At 37.3% G+C, this 21,846-nt stretch overlaps 1 protein-coding gene across 4 annotated transcripts in view; it reads right to left on the bottom strand.

The window, feature by feature from the left end:
• The window catches only part of slc2a9l2 (solute carrier family 2 member 9, like 2), a 40,931-nt gene that overhangs the window by 6,418 nt on the left and 12,667 nt on the right, over window positions 1-21,846 (bottom strand). For all 4 annotated transcript variants that reach the window (XM_067398175.1, XM_067398091.1, XM_067398001.1 and 1 more), the window contains 7 exons: window positions 20,927-21,051; window positions 20,564-20,709; window positions 19,423-19,555; window positions 3,930-4,117; window positions 3,386-3,496; window positions 2,507-2,608; window positions 2,325-2,400 (listed from right to left, as the gene is read on the bottom strand). In XM_067398175.1, coding sequence (XP_067254276.1) covers window positions 2,325-2,400; window positions 2,507-2,608; window positions 3,386-3,496; window positions 3,930-4,117; window positions 19,423-19,555; window positions 20,564-20,709; window positions 20,927-21,051 — 881 coding nt within the window. The remainder of the gene's footprint in view (window positions 1-2,324; window positions 2,401-2,506; window positions 2,609-3,385; window positions 3,497-3,929; window positions 4,118-19,422; window positions 19,556-20,563; window positions 20,710-20,926; window positions 21,052-21,846) is intronic.

Below are 21,846 nucleotides of genomic sequence, written 5' to 3'. Positions count from 1 at the left end.
CGCGCTGAAATCTGATTGGTTGCTCTCATCAGTGCCCAAGCGCTTGTTTTAACTCGACTGACAAATGGTTTTTCAAAATGCAATTTAAAATGTGCACCTAAAAATGATTTTTAATTTATTATTTTATTTAACTACATTTTAAAGCATAACTTACATAAAAAGATTTAAATGTCTATTTTTTTTTCATTTTAAAATGGCTTATTAATGTATTATTTTATTTAAAACATGACTTACACAAACAGTTTTAAATGTCTAATAATTTTTCAATTTAAAATGACATTAATTTTTATCATTTTATTTAAGAACATTTCAGAATGTGAATTAAATAAACAATTTTAATTTTCTATTTATTTTTCAACAAAAAAATAAAAATAAAGACTATTAGATATTATTATTATTTAACATGATTAACCCTTGTGCGGTCTTGGTTTGGGGACTGCACTCGTGGTCTTCTCGTGGACAGTTTTTGGAGGATTTGTGATCTTTTAAATTTATATAAATAAATTAAAAAATATTTTTTAAATAGGTTTTTATGCAAAAGCAGCTTTTTATGTAAAAATCACTTTATAAAAGGCCCACATTTCTAACTTTGATTCATGTGGATAACATGGATAATTTGACATGGTTTAGTGTAAGATTTTTGCCCATCTTTTGGAAAATGCAGTTATAAAAGTAAAAAAACTATAATTTTTACCAGTAGATGGCTGTAAAGCTCCACTATATGCTATGTGCTATTTGAATGACTGAAAAATGTCTTTTAACAAGTTTTTTTCAGTTGGATTCATATCTAAATGTTATGAAATCACAATTATAACAATAAAAATGACTTTTTGTCAAAGTTTAGCATTTTTGTACTTTTTCAATAATATCATCAATAATGTAACCCACAGAGACCCCACTTAGAAACTGGACAAAATCCATTCTCAAAATCAGAAACAACGCATAACACACACAGACAGAAATGAAGTGGCACACTTCCAAAAATGCAAAAAACATCCTCAATACAAAATGAACATGCTCATGCACACACACGCGCGCAAACACACAAAAAAAATATTTATTTTATTATTTTATTATTTTTATTATAAAATTATTATTGAAAAACTGATTTTGCCCTGCACAAAAAATGCTAAACTTTGACAAAGTAATTTTTATTGTTATAATTGTGATTTCATAACATTTAGATATGAATCCAACTAAAAAAACACTTGTGAAAAGACATTTTTCAGTCATTCAAATAGCACATAGCAAATAGTGGAGCTTTACAGCCATCTACTGGTAAAAATGTTAGTTTTTTTACTTTTAAAACTGCATTTTTCAAAAGATGGGCAAAAATCTCACACTAAACCATGTCAAATTATCCATGTTATCGACAAGAATCAAAGTTAGAAATCTGGGCCTTTTATAAAGTGAATTTTACATAAAAAGCTGTTCATGCATAAAAACCTATTTCAAAAAATATTTTTAATTTATTTATATAAATTTAAAAGATATCAGAAATCCTCCAAAAACTGCACAAATGTTGAGAAAAAACATTAATAAACAAAGTAAAATTACATTGGTTTTTAAAAAATATATAATATTGTTACAAAATTACATTCTGTTGCCCGGGGTCTCCAGAGACCCCGAAGACCACGAAAGTAACAATATTTTTTACACTAACATAAAAACAAGATATCACTCCAATTTTTTTTTTATTTGTAGATTTTAAAAGTGTTAACCACCGTAAAAAGTCTCATGCCATTTGGACAAAGAGAACTTTTTTTTTTATTTGAGCAAACATCATTTGTGGGTCAAAAAGACCCCGAAGACCACACAAGGGTTAACATTATTTAACTACATTTTAACTAATTTAATCTCCGTAATTTAATTAATCTATTAATTTGCCCATTTAAAATTTGTATTAATAAATAATTTTTATTTATTATTATTTATTTCCATTGATATGTTTAAATTATTAAAATGATAACTTGTTCTTAGTTTTAACTCTTAGGCGTCAGTCCTGATCCTCCAAATGTCCATCATTATTCTCATTGTTCACTTCATTTCATACTGTATATTGAAGCAGTCTATCAGAGATTCAGTGACATCACATCCTTCTGAAGGTCAGCGGACGTACAACACACCTGATTCAGAACATCTGCTTTATATTCTTAAGATGTTTTTCTCAAAAACCCCAGCGATGAGAACCGAGAGAGGGCTGTGACCTTTGGCCTCTGACTGACCGCACTATCATCACCATACTAATGAAAAATAACTTGAACACACACACACACACACACACACACACACACACACACACACACACACACACACGTCTGTACCTGGACCGGAGCAGAAGGAAGCAATCAGAAGCAGAATGGAGGTGAAGCTGAGATACGGCATCCATGAGAACCTGTCCTGTGCACACACACACACACACACACACACACACACACACACAGGCTTGAGTTCAGTATCTGTGTGTGTTTAGTGAGTGTTTAAAGTGTATCTGATTGTTATTTACCTGAAAATGCAGGAAGACCGTGAGCAGACTGAAAAAAACAGCCATCGCTGAAAATCCAAAGATCAGTAACGGCCTCCGACCGATTTTCTCAATCACTAAACCCTGAAACACACATTTCATTTCATCTTACAGTCACTTCTTTCACCATTATGGGCTCCTATCATATTAGCAAGAGTCACTGATTATGAGTAAATGACATGAATTAAATAAACATTTTTCATTTTACTTTCAATTTAAAAATTACTTAATTCAACAGCATTTTAAAATGTCAATGCATAAACGGTTTTAAACATGTCGTGTTTTTCAATTTGAAACTGAGTCAGACATCAGGGGTTGAGACCTGTGGACGGTCAACACAAAACCTGATCACACACACACACACACACACACACACACACACACAGTCAGCATTGTGTTCATTGTGATTAGTGATCCATTCACTCGAGATCAGCAAAATATATCACTTGATGTGACACGTCTGATCAGAGAGCATCATGGGACGGCGGCGAGCGCGGCTGGACGTCACTCACTATCACACGTCAACAGGCTGCCGGAGCTCTTTCTCGTCATTTCCATTGTGCTGCTGCTGCTCTTTATGCACAATTCCCATGATGCTCTCTGATTTAGTGTCCTGCTCTAACAGGGCAGATCAGTCTTTGATTTCCTGAGAGGAAAAACACACGAGTCTGAACACCAGATGCTCCTCTTTTTCCCTAATCTCATTACAAACCTCAAAACTTACTCAGATATGAGACTAATTCAGATTCAGATGTAAAGCAGCTCTACAGAAGACAATAGAGTCATTATTCAGATCAGTTCAGTTCAATGATTGCTCGACCATCTGTCCTCATTCACTGTCGTCGTTTTCATCGCACTCACCGATATGATGGCGGCCAGCGTCTCGATGCCGCCCGTGCTGAGCGTGATGTAGGGAATCAGCGCCTTCTCGAATCCGGCCTCCTCGAAGATCCCATTGGTGTAATACCAGATCTACAGAATCAAGAGCATCATGAGCTTCAAACACACGTCTGTATGTGTGTGTGATAAAGCTGTGATGTGGGTCATTGTACAGCTGTCAGGTAGTAGAAAACTTACTAAATTTACTATTAATGTTAATATGATCTTGATTCTGGAAGGGAGAATAACAGCCTTCATCCTCACGGCTGCATCAGTAATTAAAGTGCAGTTTTTACTGTCACCTAGTTTTTAACTATTTTTATTTCTAAGAAATCTATATTTTTATTCAGCAAGGACACAATAAATTGATAATGTTACAAAAGATTTCTATATTCATCAAAAAATGTATGAGTGTCCACAACAACGTAAAGCAGCCAGACTCCACATGTTTCGCAGAGGTTTAAGAGGGTGATGTGTGTGAATGACCCGTGCAGTGTTTGCAGTGATGTTCCTGTGCTGAACTGACGGCGTTTAGTCCGCAGAGCTGATAGCAGCTCATGACCACGATCACAGTGATCAGCTGCCAGCGGAGCGAACGCTTCCGGATCAACTCGAGCACAGACGCCGTCCGCTGCGTGTTCTGAGCGCGACTCTCAGCGTGAACCTCGTCCAGCTCGCGGCTCACGTCTGCACGGCCCAGAAACGCCTGGAACGCTGCGACACACACAGACAGATGGATTCATGAGGGAAATCTGAACTGAAGGTTTTAAAACAAAGACAATCGTTCAGACATGAACTCATCTGTTACACACACACACACACATCCTCTGAGAAGTTGAGCTTTTGATTTGTGTTGTGATGATGTGGCAATCATGTGATGCTGAAATAATGATGATGATGATGTGATGTCATAATGGTGCAATGTGATGTTGTGATAGTTTGATGTGATGTTGAGATGATGATGTGCTGTTGTAATAGTGTGATGGTGTGATGTGATGATTTCATGTGATGATGTAATGAAGACGTGATGGTGTGATGTGACAATGATGTGATGTGATGATGAAGTGGTTGTGTGATATGATGATGTTGTGATGTGGTGGTGATGATGTGATGTGACGATGATATGACAGTGTGGTGTGATAATTTGATGTGATATGATAGTGTGATGTGATGATGTTTTTGTCATGTAATGGTGATGTTGTGATGATATGATGATGTGCTGTTGTGATAGCATGATGTGACGATGATGTGATGTGATGATGAAGTGATTGAAGTGAATGTGATAATGCGATGTGATGAAGTGATAGTGTGATATAATGATGATGTGATGTGATGATGTTATAGTGTGATGTGATGTTGTGATAGTGTGATATAATGAAGTGATCGTGTGATGTGATGATGATGTGATGATATGCAATGATATGATGATGTGATAGCGTGATGTGACGATGATGAAGTGATTGTGTGATATGATGATGTTGTGTTGTGGTGGGAATGATGTGATTTTGTGGTGATGATGTGATCTGACGATGATATGACAGTGTGGTGTGATAATGTGATGTGATATGATAGTGTGATGTGATGATGTTTTTGTCTTGTAATGGTGATGTTGTGATGATATGATGATGTGCTGTTGTGATAGCGTGATGTGACGATGATGTGATGTGATGATGAAGTGATTGAAGTGAATGTGATAATGCGATGTGATGAAGTGATAGTGTGATATAATGATGATGTGATGATGTGATGATGAAGTGATTGTGTGATGTGATGATGATGTGATGAAGTGATTGTGTGATGTGATGATGATGTGATGAGGAAGTGATTGTGTGATGTGATGATGTGATGATGAAGTGATTGTGTGATGTGATGATGATGTGATGAGGAAGTGATTGTGTGATGTGATGATGTGATGATGAAGTGATTGTGTGATGTGATGATGATGTGATGAGGAAGTGATTGTGTGATGTGATGATGTGATGATGAAGTGATTGTGTGATGTGATGATGTGGTGAGGAAGTGATTGTGTAATGTGATGATGTGATGATGAAGTGATTGAAGTGAATGTGATAATGCGATGTGATGAAGTGATAGTGTGATATAATGATGATGTGATGATGTGATGAAGTGATTGTGTGATGTGATGATGATGTGATGAGGAAGTGATTGTGTGATATGATGATGTGATGATGAAGTGATTGTGTGATGTGATGATGATGTGATGAGGAAGTGATTGTGTGATGTGATGATGTGATGATGAAGTGATTGTGTGATGTGATGATGATGTGATGAGGAAGTGATTGTGTAATGTGATGATGAAGTGATCGTGTGATGTGATTTTGTGATGTGATGATGTTATAGTGTGATGTGATGATGTGATAGTGTGATATAATGATGAAGTGATCATGTGATGTGATGATGAAGTGATTGTGTGATGTGATGATGATGTGATGAAGTGATTGTGTGATGTGATGATGATGTGATGAGGAAGTGATTGTGTGATGTGATGATGTGATGATGAAGTGATTGTGTGATGTGATGATGATGTGATGAGGAAGTGATTGTGTGATGTGATGATGTGATGATGAAGTGATTGTGTGATGTGATGATGATGTGATGAGGAAGTGATTGTGTGATGTGATGATGTGATGATGAAGTGATTGTGTGATGTGATGATGATGTGATGAGGAAGTGATTGTGTGATGTGATGATGTGATGATGAAGTGATTGTGTGATGTGATGATGATGTGGTGAGGAAGTGATTGTGTAATGTGATGATGTGATGATGAAGTGATTGAAGTGAATGTGATAATGCGATGTGATGAAGTGATAGTGTGATATAATGATGATGTGATGAAGTGATTGTGTGATGTGATGATGATGTGATGAAGTGATTGTGTGATGTGATGATGATGTGATGAGGAAGTGATTGTGTGATGTGATGATGTGATGATGAAGTGATTGTGTGATGTGATGATGATGTGATGGGGAAGTGATTGTGTGATGTGATGATGTGAGGATGAAGTGATTGTGTGATGTGATGATGATGTGATGAGGAAGTGATTGTGTAATGTGATGATGAAGTGATCGTGTGATGTGATTTTGTGATGTGATGATGTTATAGTGTGATGTGATGATGTGATAGTGTGATATAATGATGAAGTGATCATGTGATGTGATGATGATGTGATGAAGTGATTGTGTGATGTGATGATGATGTGATGAAGTGATTGTGTGATGTGATGATGATGTGATGAAGTGATTGTGTGATGTGATGATGATGTGATGAAGTGATTGTGTGATGTGATGATGATGTGACGATGAAGTGATTGTGTGATGTGATGATGTGATGATGATGTGACGATGAAATGATCGTGTGATGTGATAGTGTGATATAATGATGATGTGATGAAGTGATTGTGTGATGTGATGATGTGATAGTGTGATGTGATGAAGTGATTGTGTGATGTGATGTTATAGTGTGATGTGATGATGTGCAATGATGTGATGATGTTATAGTGTGATATAATGATGATGTGATAGTGTGATGTGATGATGAAGTGATCGTGTGATGTGATGATGTGCAATGATATGATGATGTGATAGTGTGATGATGAAGTGATCGTGTGATGTGATGATGATGTGATGTGACGATGATGTGATTTTGTGGTGATGTGATGAAGTGATCGTGTGATGTGATGATAATGTGATGATGTGCAATGATATGATGATGTGATAGTGTGATGATGAAGTGATCGTGTGATGTGATGATGTGATGTGACGATTTTGTGATGTGATGTGATGAAATTATCGTGATGTGATGATGTGATAGTGTGATATAATGATGATGTGATGATGTGATGATGAAGTGATTGTGTGATGTGACGATGATGTGATTTTGTGGTGATGTGATGAAGTGATCGTGTGATGTGATGATAATGTGATGATGTGCAATGATATGATGATGTGATAGTGTGATGATGAAGTGATCGTGTGATGTGATGATGTGATGTGACGATTTTGTGATGTGATGTGATGAAATTATCGTGATGTGATGATGTGATAGTGTGATATAATGATGATGTGATGATGTGATGATGAAGTGATTGTGTGATGTGATGATGATGTGATAGTGTGATGTGATGAAGTGATTGTGTGATGTGATGTTATAGTGTGATGTGATGATGATGTGCAATGATGTGATGATGTTATAGTGTGATATAATGATGACGTGATAGTGTGATGTGATGATGAAGTGATCGTGTGATGTGATGATGTGCAATGATATGATGATGTGATAGTGTGATGATGAAGTGATCGTGTGATGTGATGATGATGTGATGTGACGATGATGTGATTTTGTGGTGATGTGTTGAAGTGATCGTGTGATGTGATGATGTGATAGTGTGATATAATGATGATGTGATGATGTGATGATGAAGTGATTGTGTGATGTGATGATGATGTGATAGTGTGATGTGATGAAGTGATTGTGTGATGTGATGTTATAGTGTGATGTGATGATGATGTGCAATGATGTGATGATGTTATAGTGTGATATAATGATGATGTGATAGTGTGATGTGATGATGAAGTGATCGTGTGATGTGATGATGTGCAATGATATGATGATGTGATAGTGTGATGATGAAGTGATCGTGTGATGTGATGATGTGATAGTGTGATATAATGATGATGTGATGTGATGATGTTATAGTGTGATGTGATGTTGTGATAGTGTGATATAATGAAGTGATCGTGTGATGTGATGATGATGTGATGATATGCAATGATATGATGATGTGATAGCGTGATGATGAAGTGATCGTGTGATGTGATGTGACGATTTTGTGATGTGATGAAATTATCGTGTGATGATGTGATATAATGATGATGTGATGTGATGATGTTATAGTGTGATGTGATGTTGTGATAGTGTGATATAGTGATGAAGTGATTGTGTGATGTGATGATGATGTGATGAGGAAGTGATTGTGTGATGTGATGATGTGATGATGAAGTGATTGTGTGATGTGATGATGATGTGATGAGGAAGTGATTGTGTGATGTGATGATGTGATGATGAAGTGATTGTGTGATGTGATGATGATGTGATGAGGAAGTGATTGTGTGATGTGATGATGTGATGATGAAGTGATTGTGTGATGTGATGATGATGTGATGAGGAAGTGATTGTGTGATGTGATGATGTGATGATGAAGTGATTGTGTGATGTGATGATGTGATGAGGAAGTGATTGTGTGATGTGATGATGTGATGATGAAGTGATTGAAGTGAATGTGATAATGCGATGTGATGAAGTGATAGTGTGATATAATGATGATGTGATGATGTGATGAAGTGATTGTGTGATGTGATGATGATGTGATGAAGTGATTGCGTGATGTGATGATGATGTGATGAGGAAGTGATTGTGTGATGTGTGATGATGTGATGATGAAGTGATTGTGTGATGTGATGATGATGTGATGAGGAAGTGATTGTGTGATGTGATGATGTGATGATGAAGTGATTGTGTGATGTGATGATGATGTGATGAGGAAGTGATTGTGTGATGTGATGATGTGATGATGTGATGAAGACGTGATTGTGTGATGTGATGATGTGATGAGGAAGTGATTGTGTGATGTGATGATGTGATGATGAAGTGATAGTGTGATATAATGATGATGTGATGATGTGATGAAGTGATTGTGTGATGTGGTGATGATGTGATGATGAAGTGATTGTGTGATGTGATGATGATGTGATGAGGAAGTGATTGTGTGATGTGATGATGTGATGATGAAGTGATTGTGTGATGTGATGATGATGTGATGAGGAAGTGATTGTGTAATGTGATGATGTGATGATGAAGTGATTGTGTGATGTGATGATGAAGTGATCGTGTGATGTGATTTTGTGATGTGATGATGTTATAGTGTTATGTGATGATGTGATAGTGTGATATAATGATGAAGTGATCATGTGATGTCATGATGATGTGATGAAGTGATTGTGTGATGTGATGATGTGATGAAGTGATTGTGTGATGTGATGATGATGTGATGAAGTGATTGTGTTGTGATGATGATGTGATGAGGGAGTGATTGTGTGATGTGATGATGTGATGATGAAGTGATTGTGTGATGTGATGATGATGTGATGAGGAAGTGATTGTGTAATGTGATGATGTGATGATGAAGTGATTGTGTGATGTGATGATGAAGTGATCGTGTGATGTGATTTTGTGATGTGATGATGTTATAGTGTGATGTGATGATGTGATAGTGTGATATAATGATGAAGTGATCATGTGATGTGATGATGATGTGATGAAGTGATTGTGTGATGTGATGATGATGTGATGAAGTGATTGTGTGATGTGATGATGTGATGAAGTGATTGTGTGATGTGATGATGATGTGATGAAGTGATTGTGTGATGTGATGATGATGTGATGAAGTGATTGTGTGATGTGATGATGATGTGACGATGAAGTGATTGTGTGATGTGATGATGATGTGATGATGATGTGACGATGAAATGATCGTGTGATGTGATAGTGTGATATAATGATGATGTGATGAAGTGATTGTGTGATGTGATGATGATGTGATAGTGTGATGTGATGAAGTGATTGTGTGATGTGATGTTATAGTGTGATGTGATGATGATGTGCAATGATGTGATGATGTTATAGTGTGATATAATGATGTGATAGTGTGATGTGATGATGAAGTGATCGTGTGATGTGATGATGAAGTGATCGTGTGATGTGATTTTGTGATGTGATGATGTTATAGTGTGATGTGATGATGTGATAGTGTGATATAATGATGAAGTGATCATGTGATGTGATGATGATGTGATGAAGTGATTGTGTGATGTGATGATGATGTGATGAAGTGATTGTGTGATGTGATGATGATGTGATGAAGTGATTGTGTGATGTGATGATGATGTGATGAAGTGATTGTGTGATGTGATGATGATGTGACGATGAAGTGATTGTGTGATGTGATGATGATGTGATGAAGTGATTGTGTGATGTGATGATGATGTGATAGTGTGATGTGATGAAGTGATTGTGTGATGTGATGTTATAGTGTGATGTGATGATGTGCAATGATGTGATGATGTTATAGTGTGATATAATGATGATGTGATAGTGTGATGTGATGATGAAGTGATCGTGTGATGTGATGATGTGCAATGATATGATGATGTGATAGTGTGATGAAGTGATCGTGTGATGTGATGATGATGTGACGATGATGTGATTTTGTGGTGATGTGATGAAGTGATCGTGTGATGTGATGATGATGTGATGATGATGATGTGATGATGTGCAATGATATGATGATGTGATAGTGTGATGATGAAGTGATCGTGTGATGTGATGATGTGATGTGACGATTTTGTGATGTGATGTGATGAAATTATCGTGATGTGATGATGTGATAGTGTGATATAATGATGATGTGATAGTGTGATGTGATGAAGTGATTGTGTGATGTGATGTTATAGTGTGATGTGATGATGATGTGATAGTGTGATGTGATGAAGTGATTGTGTGATGTGATGTTATAGTGTGATATAATGATGACGTGATAGTGTGATGTGATGATGAAGTGATCGTGTGATGTGATGATGTGCAATGATATGATGATGTGATAGTGTGATGATGAAGTGATCGTGTGATGTGATGATGATGTGATGTGACGATGATGTGATTTTGTGGTGATGTGTTGAAGTGATCGTGTGATGTGATGATGTGATAGTGTGATATAATGATGATGTGATGATGTGATGATGAAGTGATTGTGTGATGTGATGATGATGTGATAGTGTGATGTGATGAAGTGATTGTGTGATGTGATGTTATAGTGTGATGTGATGATGATGTGCAATGATGTGATGATGTTATAGTGTGATATAATGATGATGTGATAGTGTGATGTGATGATGAAGTGATCGTGTGATGTGATGATGTGCAATGATATGATGATGTGATAGTGTGATGATGAAGTGATCGTGTGATGTGATGATGATGTGATGTGACGATGATGTGATTTTGTGGTGATGTGATGAAGTGATCGTGTGATGTGATGATGTGATAGTGTGATATAATGATGATGTGATGTGATGATGTTATAGTGTGATGTGATGTTGTGATAGTGTGATATAATGAAGTGATCGTGTGATGTGATGATGATGTGATGATATGCAATGATATGATGATGTGATAGCGTGATGATGAAGTGATCGTGTGATGTGATGATGTGATGTGACGATTTTGTGATGTGATGAAATTATCGTGTGATGATGTGATATAATGATGATGTGATGATGTTATAGTGTGATGTGATGTTGTGATAGTGTGATATAGTGATGAAGTGATTGTGTGATGTGATGATGATGTGATGAGGAAGTGATTGTGTGATGTGATGATGTGATGATGAAGTGATTGTGTGATGTGATGATGATGTGATGAGGAAGTGATTTTGTGATGTGATGATGTGATGATGAAGTGATTGTGTGATGTGATGATGATGTGATGAGGAAGTGATTGTGTGATGTGATGATGTGATGATGAAGTGATTGTGTGATGTGATGATGTGATGAGGAAGTGATTGTCTGATGTGATGATGTGATGATGAAGTGATTGAAGTGAATGTGATAATGCGATGTGATGAAGTGATAGTGTGATATAATGATGATGTGATGATGTGATGAAGTGATTGTGTGATGTGATGATGATGTGATGAAGTGATTGCGTGATGTGATGATGATGTGATGAGGAAGTGATTGTGTGATGTGATGATGTGATGATGAAGTGATTGTGTGATGTGATGATGATGTGATGAGGAAGTGATTGTGTAATGTGATGATGAAGTGATTGAAGTGAATGTGATAATGCGATGTGATGAAGTGATAGTGTGATATAATGATGATGTGATGATGTGATGAAGTGATTGTGTGATGTGATGATGATGTGATGAGGAAGTGATTGTGTGATGTGATGATGTGATGATGAAGTGATTGTGTGATGTGATGATGATGTGATGAGGAAGTGATTGTGTGATGTGATGATGATGTGATGAAGTGATTGTGTGATGTGATGATGTGATGAAGTGATTGTGTGATGTGATGATGATGTGATGAAGTGATTGTGTGATGTGATGATGATGTGATGAGGAAGTGATTGTGTGATGTGATGATGTGATGATGAAGTGATTGTGTGATGTGATGATGATGTGATGAGGAAGTGATTGTGTAATGTGATGATGTGATGATGAAGTGATTGTGTGATGTGATGATGAAGTGATCGTGTGATGTGATTTTGTGATGTGATGATGTTATAGTGTGATGTGATGATGTGATAGTGTGATATAATGATGAAGTGATCATGTGATGTGATGATGATGTGATGAAGTGATTGTGTGATGTGATGATGATGTGATGAAGTGATTGTGTGATGTGATGATGATGTGACGATGAAGTGATTGTGTGATGTGATGATGATGTGATGATGATGTGACGATGAAATGATCGTGTGATGTGATAGTGTGATATAATGATGATGTGATGAAGTGATTGTGTGATGTGATGATGATGTGATAGTGTGATGTGATGAAGTGATTGTGTGATGTGATGTTATAGTGTGATGTGATGATGATGTGCAATGATGTGATGATGTTATAGTGTGATATAATGATGATGTGATAGTGTGATGTGATGATGAAGTGATCGTGTGATGTGATGATGAAGTGATCGTGTGATGTGATTTTGTGATGTGATGATGTTATAGTGTGATGTGATGATGTGATAGTGTGATATAATGATGAAGTGATCATGTGATGTGATGATGATGTGATGAAGTGATTGTGTGATGTGATGATGATGTGATGAAGTGATTGTGTGATGTGATGATGATGTGATGAAGTGATTGTGTGATGTGATGATGATGTGATGAAGTGATTGTGTGATGTGATGATGATGTGACGATGAAGTGATTGTGTGATGTGATGATGATGTGATGAAGTGATTGTGTGATGTGATGATGATGTGATAGTGTGATGTGATGAAGTGATTGTGTGATGTGATGTTATAGTGTGATGTGATGATGTGCAATGATGTGATGATGTTATAGTGTGATATAATGATGATGTGATAGTGTGATGTGATGATGAAGTGATCGTGTGATGTGATGATGAAGTGATCGTGTGATGTGATGAAGTGATTGTGTGATGTGATGTTATAGTGTGATGTGATGATGATGTGATAGTGTGATGTGATGATGAAGTGATTGTGTGATGTGATGATGATGTGATAGTGTGATGTGATGAAGTGATTGTGTGATGTGATGTTATAGTGTGATATAATGATGACGTGATAGTGTGATGTGATGATGAAGTGATCGTGTGATGTGATGATGTGCAATGATATGATGATGTGATAGTGTGATGATCAAGTGATCGTGTGATGTGATGATGATGTGATGTGACGATGATGTGATTTTGTGGTGATGTGTTGAAGTGATCGTGTGATGTGATGATGGGATAGTGTGATATAATGATGATGTGATGATGTGATGATGAAGTGATTGTGTGATGTGATGATGATGTGATAGTGTGATGTGATGAAGTGATTGTGTGATGTGATGTTATAGTGTGATGTGATGATGATGTGCAATGATGTGATGATGTTATAGTGTGATATAATGATGATGTGATAGTGTGATGTGATGATGAAGTGATCGTGTGATGTGATGATGTGCAATGATATGATGATGTGATAGTGTGATGATGAAGTGATCGTGTGATGTGATGATGATGTGATGTGACGATGATGTGATTTTGTGGTGATGTGATGAAGTGATCGTGTGATGTGATGATGTGATAGTGTGATATAATGATGATGTGATGTGATGATGTTATAGTGTGATGTGATGTTGTGATAGTGTGATATAATGAAGTGATCGTGTGATGTGATGATGATGTGATGATATGCAATGATATGATGATGTGATAGCGTGATGATGAAGTGATCGTGTGATGTGATGATGTGATGTGACGATTTTGTGATGTGATGAAATTATCGTGTGATGATGTGATATAATGATGATGTGATGATGTTATAGTGTGATGTGATGTTGTGATAGTGTGATATAGTGATGAAGTGATTGTGTGATGTGATGATGATGTGATGAGGAAGTGATTGTGTGATGTGATGATGTGATGATGAAGTGATTGTGTGATGTGATGATGATGTGATGAGGAAGTGATTTTGTGATGTGATGATGTGATGATGAAGTGATTGTGTGATGTGATGATGATGTGATGAGGAAGTGATTGTGTGATGTGATGATGTGATGATGAAGTGATTGTGTGATGTGATGATGTGATGAGGAAGTGATTGTCTGATGTGATGATGTGATGATGAAGTGATTGAAGTGAATGTGATAATGCGATGTGATGAAGTGATAGTGTGATATAATGATGATGTGATGATGTGATGAAGTGATTGTGTGATGTGATGATGATGTGATGAAGTGATTGCGTGATGTGATGATGATGTGATGAGGAAGTGATTGTGTGATGTGATGATGTGATGATGAAGTGATTGTGTGATGTGATGATGATGTGATGAGGAAGTGATTGTGTAATGTGATGATGAAGTGATTGAAGTGAATGTGATAATGCGATGTGATGAAGTGATAGTGTGATATAATGATGATGTGATGATGTGATGAAGTGATTGTGTGATGTGATGATGATGTGATGAGGAAGTGATTGTGTGATGTGATGATGTGATGATGAAGTGATTGTGTGATGTGATGATGATGTGATGAGGAAGTGATTGTGTAATGTGATGATGTGATGATGAAGTGATTGTGTGATGTGATGATGGAGTGATCGTGTGATGTGATTTTGTGATGTGATGATGTTATAGTGTGATGTGATGATGTGATAGTGTGATATAATGATGAAGTGATCATGTGATGTGATGATGATGTGATGAAGTGATTGTGTGATGTGATGATGATGTGATGAAGTGATTGTGTGATGTGATGATGTGATGAAGTGATTGTGTGATGTGATGATGATGTGATGAAGTGATTGTGTGATGTGATGATGATGTGATGAGGAAGTGATTGTGTGATGTGATGATGAAGTGATTGTGTGATGTGATGATGTGATGAGGAAGTGATTGTGTAATGTGATGATGTGATGATGAAGTGATTGTGTGATGTGATGATGAAGTGATCGTGTGATGTGATTTTGTGATGTGATGATGTTATAGTGTGATGTGATGATGTGATAGTGTGATATAATGATGAAGTGATCATGTGATGTGATGATGATGTGATGAAGTGATTGTGTGATGTGATGATGATGTGATGAAGTGATTGTGTGATGTGATGATGATGTGATGAAGTGATTGTGTGATGTGATGATGATGTGATGAAGTGATTGTGTGATGTGATGATGATGTGACGATGAAGTGATTGTGTGATGTGATGATGATGTGACGATGAAATGATCGTGTGATGTGATAGTGTGATATAATGATGATGTGATGAAGTGATTGTGTGATGTGATGATGATGTGATAGTGTGATGTGATGAAGTGATTGTGTGATGTGATGTTATAGTGTGATGTGATGATGATGTGATGATGTTATAGTGTGATATAATGATGATGTGATAGTGTGATGTGATGATGAAGTGATCGTGTGATGTGATGATGTGCAATGATATGATGATGTGATAGTGTGATGATGAAGTGATCGTGTGATGTGATGATGATGTGATGTGACGATGATGTGATTTTGTGGTGATGTGATGAAGTGATCGTGTGATGTGATGATGTGATAGTGTGATATAATGATGATGTGATGTGATGATGTTATAGTGTGATGTGATGTTGTGATAGTGTGATATAATGAAGTGATCGTGTGATGTGATGATGATGTGATGTGACGATGATGTGATTTTGTGGTGATGTGTTGAAGTGATCGTGTGATGTGATGATGTGATAGTGTGATATAATGATGATGTGATGATGTGATGATGAAGTGATTGTGTGATGTGATGATGATGTGATAGTGTGATGTGATGAAGTGATTGTGTGATGTGATGTTATAGTGTGATGTGATGATGATGTGCAATGATGTGATGATGTTATAGTGTGATATAATGATGACGTGATAGTGTGATGTGATGATGAAGTGATCGTGTGATGTGATGATGTGCAATGATATGATGATGTGATAGTGTGATGATGAAGTGATCGTGTGATGTGATGATGATGTGATGTGACGATGATGTGATTTTGTGGTGATGTGATGAAGTGATCGTGTGATGTGATGATGTGATAGTGTGATATAATGATGATGTGATGTGATGATGTTATAGTGTGATGTGATGTTGTGATAGTGTGATATAATGAAGTGATCGTGTGATGTGATGATGATGTGATGTGACGATGATGTGATTTTGTGGTGATGTGTTGAAGTGATCGTGTGATGTGATGATGTGATAGTGTGATATAATGATGATGTGATGATGTGATGATGAAGTGATTGTGTGATGTGATGATGATGTGATAGTGTGATGTGATGAAGTGATTGTGTGATGTGATGTTATAGTGTGATGTGATGATGATGTGCAATGATGTGATGATGTTATAGTGTGATATAATGATGACGTGATAGTGTGATGTGATGATGAAGTGATCGTGTGATGTGATGATGATGTGATGTGACGATGATGTGATTTTGTGGTGATGTGATGAAGTGATCGTGTGATGTGATGATGTGATAGTGTGATATAATGATGATGATAGTGTGATGTGATGTTGTGATAGTGTGATATAATGAAGTGATCGTGTGATGTGATGATGATGTGCAATGATTTGATGATGTTATAGTGTGATATAATGATGATGTGATAGTGTGATGTGATGATGAAGTGATCGTGTGATGTGATGATGTGATTATGTGATGTGATGATGATGTGATAGTGTGATGTGATGAAGTGATTGTGTGATGTGATGTTATAGTGTGATGTGATGATGATGTGCAATGATGTGATGATGTTATAGTGTGATATAATGATGATGTGATAGTGTGATGTGATGATGAAGTGATCGTGTGATGTGATGATGTGCAATGATATGATGATGTGATAGTGTGATGATGAAGTGATCGTGTGATGTGATGATGATGTGATGTGACGATGATGTGATTTTGTGGTGATGTGATGAAGTGATCGTGTGATGTGATGATGTGATAGTGTGATATAATGATGATGTGATGATGAAGTGATTGTGTGATGTGATGATGATGTGATAGTGTGATGTGATGAAGTGATTGTGTGATGTGATGTTATAGTGTGATGTGATGATGATGTGCAATGATGTGATGATGTTATAGTGTGATATAATGATGACGTGATAGTGTGATGTGATGATGAAGTGATCGTGTGATGTGATGATGTGCAATGATATGATGATGTGATAGTGTGATGATGAAGTGATCGTGTGATGTGATGATGATGTGATGTGACGATGATGTGATTTTGTGGTGATGTGATGAAGTGATCGTGTGATGTGATGATGATAGTGTGATGTGATGTTGTGATAGTGTGATATAATGAAGTGATCGTGTGATGTGATGATGATGTGCAATGATTTGATGATGTTATAGTGTGATATAATGATGTTATAGTGTGATATAATGATGATGTGATAGTGTGATGTGATGATGAAGTGATCGTGTGATGTGATGATGTGATTATGTGCAATGATATGATGATGTGATAGTGTGATGATGAAGTGATCGTGTGATGTGACGTGACGATGATGTGATTTTGTGATGTGATGAAGTGATCGTGTGATGTGATGATGATTTGATGATGAAATGATCATGTGATGTGATGATGTGATAGTGTGATATAATGATGATGTGATGATGTTATAATGTGATGTGATGATGTGATAGTGTGATATAATGATGAAGTGATCGTGTGATGTGATGATGTGCAATGATGTGATGATGTTATAGTGTGATATAATGATGTTATAGTGTGATATAATGATGATGTGATAGTGTGATGTGATGATGAAGTGATCGTGTGATGTGATGATGATGTGATTTTGTGATGTGATGAAATGATTGTGTGATGTGATGATGATGTGATAGTGTGATGTGAAGATGAAGTGATTGTGTGATGTGATGATGAAGTGATTGTGTGATGTGATGAAGTGATTGTGTGATGTGATGATGTTATAGTGTGATGTGATGATGATGTGCAGTGATGTGATGATGTTATAGTGTGATATAATGATGATGTGATAGTGTGATGTGATGAAGTGATCGTGTGATGTGACGATGATGTGATGTGACGATGTGATTTTGTGATGTGATTTTGTGATGTGATGAAGTGATCGTGTGATGTGATGATGATGTGATGTGACGATGATGTGATGTGCCGATCAAATGATCGTGTGATGTGATAGTGTGATATAATGATGATGTGATAGTGTGATGTGATGATGATGTGCAATGATGTGATGATGTTATAGTGTGATAATGATGATGATGTGATTTTGTGATGTGATGATGATGTGATGATGAAGTGATGATGAAGTAATGATGATGTGATGATGTAATGATCGTGTGATGTGATGATGATGTGATGATTAAGTGATGATGAAGTGATGATGATGTGATGATGTAATGATTGTGTGATGTGATAATGTGATGTGATGGTGATGTGATGATATGATGTGCTGTTGTGATAGCGTGATGTGATGATAATGTGATGGTGATGTTGTGATATGATGATGTGCTCAGCCTCATTCTGTCAGTCTGAACACACTTGTTCACATCATGGACACAGAAAACCACAATAACTAACAAAGCAGAAGCAAAGCAGTCCAAAACCTCCTCATACTGACCTTGATGATGAGTTATAAAAGAATAAATTTGCTTAATGAGCTCATTTTCACCTTTTTCTGCTCCCACCTCATCCCGGCGTTCCATTAGTAGAAATCTCGGACTCTCGGGCAGAAACGGCAGAACACACAGCTGCAGCAGGGCAGGAAATGCCAAGAAAGCAAACAGGAAGTTCCATCTGCTTTCCTGCAAAAGTACATCAGAGCAGAGGAGACGTTCAGAGAGACGTGTCTGAGGTTCAGTCACACACAGGTGATATGACCGGAGGATGAAGGTCAACCGATTTGACCGATAACTCCAGAAGTTTTAAGAGCGACATGTTCTAAGGAAAAAAAGATTACTGTAATGCATTTGAGAATTTTTAAACTATCATTATATTTTCTCTATTTCGCTGTAAACCCTAGAGATGTCTGTGTATGAAAATCCCAGTAGATCAGCATCTTCTGAAATAAAGACCAGCTTGTTATAAAGGTGTACCTAACAAAGTGGCCATTGATGAAGTTCTGTTTTAATGTATAAGATTAAAAATACCTTCAATCCACCAAATGAGAGGAGAAATACATGATAAATGTATTCATTATATATAATCGATCACAAGGTGTATTTTCCTTGACTTTTGCAGGGCTACAATTCACACTTTTAAAATGAGGCTTCCTCATTAATCCAGGTTTTCCAATGCGTGATTCCTGGTTGTGTTGAGGATGTGAATAAAATTATAAAGATCTTGATTTGTAGTAGTTTAATGCTTGTGGAAGAGAACAAATCCTTCAGACAGACAGAGCACGCAGTCATCCACTCCAGCATCATCTGATGATCGCGTCACACCGCCGGCGGCCGCAGACGTCTTCAGGTCAGACGGTGGCAGACGGTCACTGCTGCGTTTGACACCGCAGATCACGACATGCTTTTGGACATGCTGGACAATCATGTGGACGGACAAGAGCCGGATTCAGATCACGACCCCAACAGAAACAGCTGTCCGATTGCACACGACACGGAGCTCCAGACTCCCTCTAAACCAGCCGAAGACTTCAGATGATTCAAATCAGACAAAACAAGCTTGAAAAATATGTTAAAAATACTACAAATCAAGATCTTATGAGGACGCATATATATGTATATTTTAAAAGTGTGATTTCTAGACCTGCAAAAGTCACTTTTATTGGACACACACACACACGACTGTAGACTCACCTGTCCGAATATCTCAGGCAGTCCGAGCACCTGCCCGATGAAAACACCCAGACAGATGAAGATGGCGTGAAACTGACCGATGGAGCCCCGGACCTGTCGAGGAGAGATCTCACCCAGATACATGGGCAACACACTGAGAGACACACCTGACCACACACACACACACACACACACACACACACACACACACACACACACACACACACACATATTATATGAATAAACTTTTATATTAGATGCGATTAATCGATTTGACTGCACTAATGCATTTATATACAACAGATATTACAGAAATCTCATGAGCTGTTTCACTGTGATTGGCTGATTATTTGATACTTTCTTTCAGAGCCAATCAGGACCGACCTGAATCCATGCCGATGATAAACCGACCAATGATGAGCATCTCAAAGGATCCGGCCGTCTCTCCCAGAGCCAATAGGAGCGCAGCGATCAGAGCCAGAGCATTATTGGCCAGAAGAGTTCCTTTCCTACAGACACAGACAGAGAGATGCTGCTACTGTATAAAAACAAAGTGTTCATCAATCACATGATGTTTAACAGTAACAGTAAAAACCGACGAACATGAACAAATAAATGCAGTCAGACCCCTGAAATCTCTTCAAGAACAACAAAACTAAAATCTTCAACCCTGAAGAACATCTGAAACTATCTGACAGACGTTACCGAGTAAAGTCACGCTTTACAGACGCAGCCCTTCACCTGCTGGATGCAAAAATCCCTACAGACCAGACAGGATGAAAACACCTAGCAACCTCATAGCAAACGATTCACCCAGAGCACACACACTAACACACACACACACACACACACACACACACACTAACACACACACACACACACAGAATTGGTCAGTGAATTTGACAGTCTGTCTCTGTCGCTAACGCTGCCGCTGTGTTGTTGTTGTTTAGTGTTCAGACATCAGCCAATGAAACGGCTTCCCGCTCTGCAGACATCAGGTGTTCCTGCAGACGTCTGATGCGGCCCGACAGCGACTGACGCTCGTCTGCTCTCAGCTGTCACCGCACCGATGAAGAGCATCGCAAACACGGAGAAAAACCGTAAAATAATATATTTTATTAGTGATTTTATTAGTGATATTAACTGATATCAGAGGACATGTTTTCATGTTTGTTGATCCTGGAACAACATTCAAATCAACCAATCAGATTTGAGGGACAAGTTTACAGATTATGTCAGGTTTAGGCTTAAAATCATGAATTGGTGCTTCTATATCAGTGTTAATCATCATTTCCCTCTGATTT

Source organism: Chanodichthys erythropterus, chromosome 1 (genome assembly GCF_024489055.1).
Source record: "Chanodichthys erythropterus isolate Z2021 chromosome 1, ASM2448905v1, whole genome shotgun sequence".
Taxonomy (NCBI): domain Eukaryota; kingdom Metazoa; phylum Chordata; class Actinopteri; order Cypriniformes; family Xenocyprididae; genus Chanodichthys; species Chanodichthys erythropterus.
Note: the sequence above shows the minus strand (reverse complement) of the source record. Positions and strands in the feature narration are given on the sequence as shown.